The 1,423-nt window shown below is 44.0% G+C and overlaps 1 protein-coding gene across 1 annotated transcript in view; it reads left to right on the plus strand.

The window, feature by feature from the left end:
* Positions 1-479: 479 nt before the first annotated feature.
* LOC112069980 (E3 ubiquitin-protein ligase TRIM9) overlaps positions 480-1,423 on the plus strand; it is a gene marked incomplete at its 5' end in the record, with an annotated part of 25,626 nt that continues 24,682 nt past the window's right edge. Inside the window, one exon of the mRNA XM_024137377.2 lies at positions 480-746. Coding sequence (XP_023993145.2) covers positions 480-746 — 267 coding nt within the window. The remainder of the gene's footprint in view (positions 747-1,423) is intronic.

The following is a 1,423-nucleotide window of genomic DNA, read 5'->3' on the forward strand; positions in this document are numbered from 1 at the left end:
TTTACTGACTTCTATTAAATAAGTTCAAAAAAAGATCTAGATCTGTCCTAACTCATTCTCTTATCTAGAATCTGTCATAAACCCTCTTAGTCTTCGATCTAAAAGGCAAAACTGATCCTAGATCAGCTCTCATACTCTGAGACGCTTGATAAATACGCTCTCACATTGTCTAGTGTGTCAGTTGCCTGTTTTTTTTTTTACGTAGAATGATACACTTCCTGTCTCTGTCTGTCTGTCATTCCGCTTTATGTGTTCTTTCAAAGTCTTCCATGACAGCCTTGTGTCCCAGCTGTCTGTCTTGTGTCTGGTCGGTCTAATTTCTTCTTATGTCTGTCTGTCTGTCCTGTCGTCTGTCTGTTGTCTGTCTGCTGTGGTGTGTCTGAGTTCTGTTGTCTGTCTGTGTGTCTGTCGGTCTTGTGTCTGACTGTTGACTTCTGTCTGTTGTGTGTCTGACTGTCTTCTGGTGTCTGTCTGTCTGCTGTGTCTGTGTGTCTGTCTGTGTGTCTGACTGTCTGTCTGTCTGTCTGTCTGTCTGTCTGTCTGTCTGTCTGTCTGTCTGTCTGTCTGTCTGTCTGTCTGTCTGTCTGTCTATCTGTCTGTCTGACTGTCTGTCTTTCCTGCAGGAGAACGGCGTGGAGTTCGAAGCCTGTCTGGTGGCCCAGTGTGACGCCCTCATCGACGCCCTGAACCGKCGCAAGGCCCAGCTGCTGACCCGCGTCAACAAGGAGCATGAGCACAAGCTGAAGGTGAGACCCCATTTTGGATCAAGCCCAGGGGACTTCCTGTCTGCGGGGCAACAATGATAAATTAATGAAGGAATAGTAAACAGGCAGAATTATGCATAAAATTAAGATTATGCATAAAATTCACCACCCTTTTCCAGAAGTGTACACTCCCCGTTAGGGATTTAAAAGCATATGATTGATGTAAACAGCCTAGAGTGAATTTCCACCCTTATTAAATCCATGAAACAAAGTGTGCGAGGGTACACTTTGCGAGAAGGGTGTAGAATCAGGACACAGCCCTGAGCTGCTAGGCAGGACCATCTTGACGTTATCACTTCTGCTTGTTGGGGCATCTAGAAACTTCCACCAGCAGGGTTTGTGTGGGAGGCCCAGGTTTTCTTTGCTTCTTTCAGGACCAAAAAACATCGACATTCCTGCCTACCAGAGAGTAGTGATTAAAACATTGATGAATGAATATGAAACAGACAGAATTAAATATTCAGGTGTTTATTTATTTTTTGTATTTTTCTGTATTGTTGTATTGTATATTGTATTGTATTAATTAACCAGGTTCCCTCTCAGAGACTAACCTTGGAATGTTAACATGGTAGAGCAGGAGCCTTGTCCCTGCTCTACCAGAGAGCTATTCAAACCCATTCTTATTCCTCACACACACACACACACACACACACACACAC

This window comes from Salvelinus sp. IW2-2015, unplaced genomic scaffold, assembly GCF_002910315.2.
Source record: "Salvelinus sp. IW2-2015 unplaced genomic scaffold, ASM291031v2 Un_scaffold1174, whole genome shotgun sequence".
NCBI classification, from domain to species: Eukaryota; Metazoa; Chordata; class Actinopteri; order Salmoniformes; family Salmonidae; genus Salvelinus; species Salvelinus sp. IW2-2015.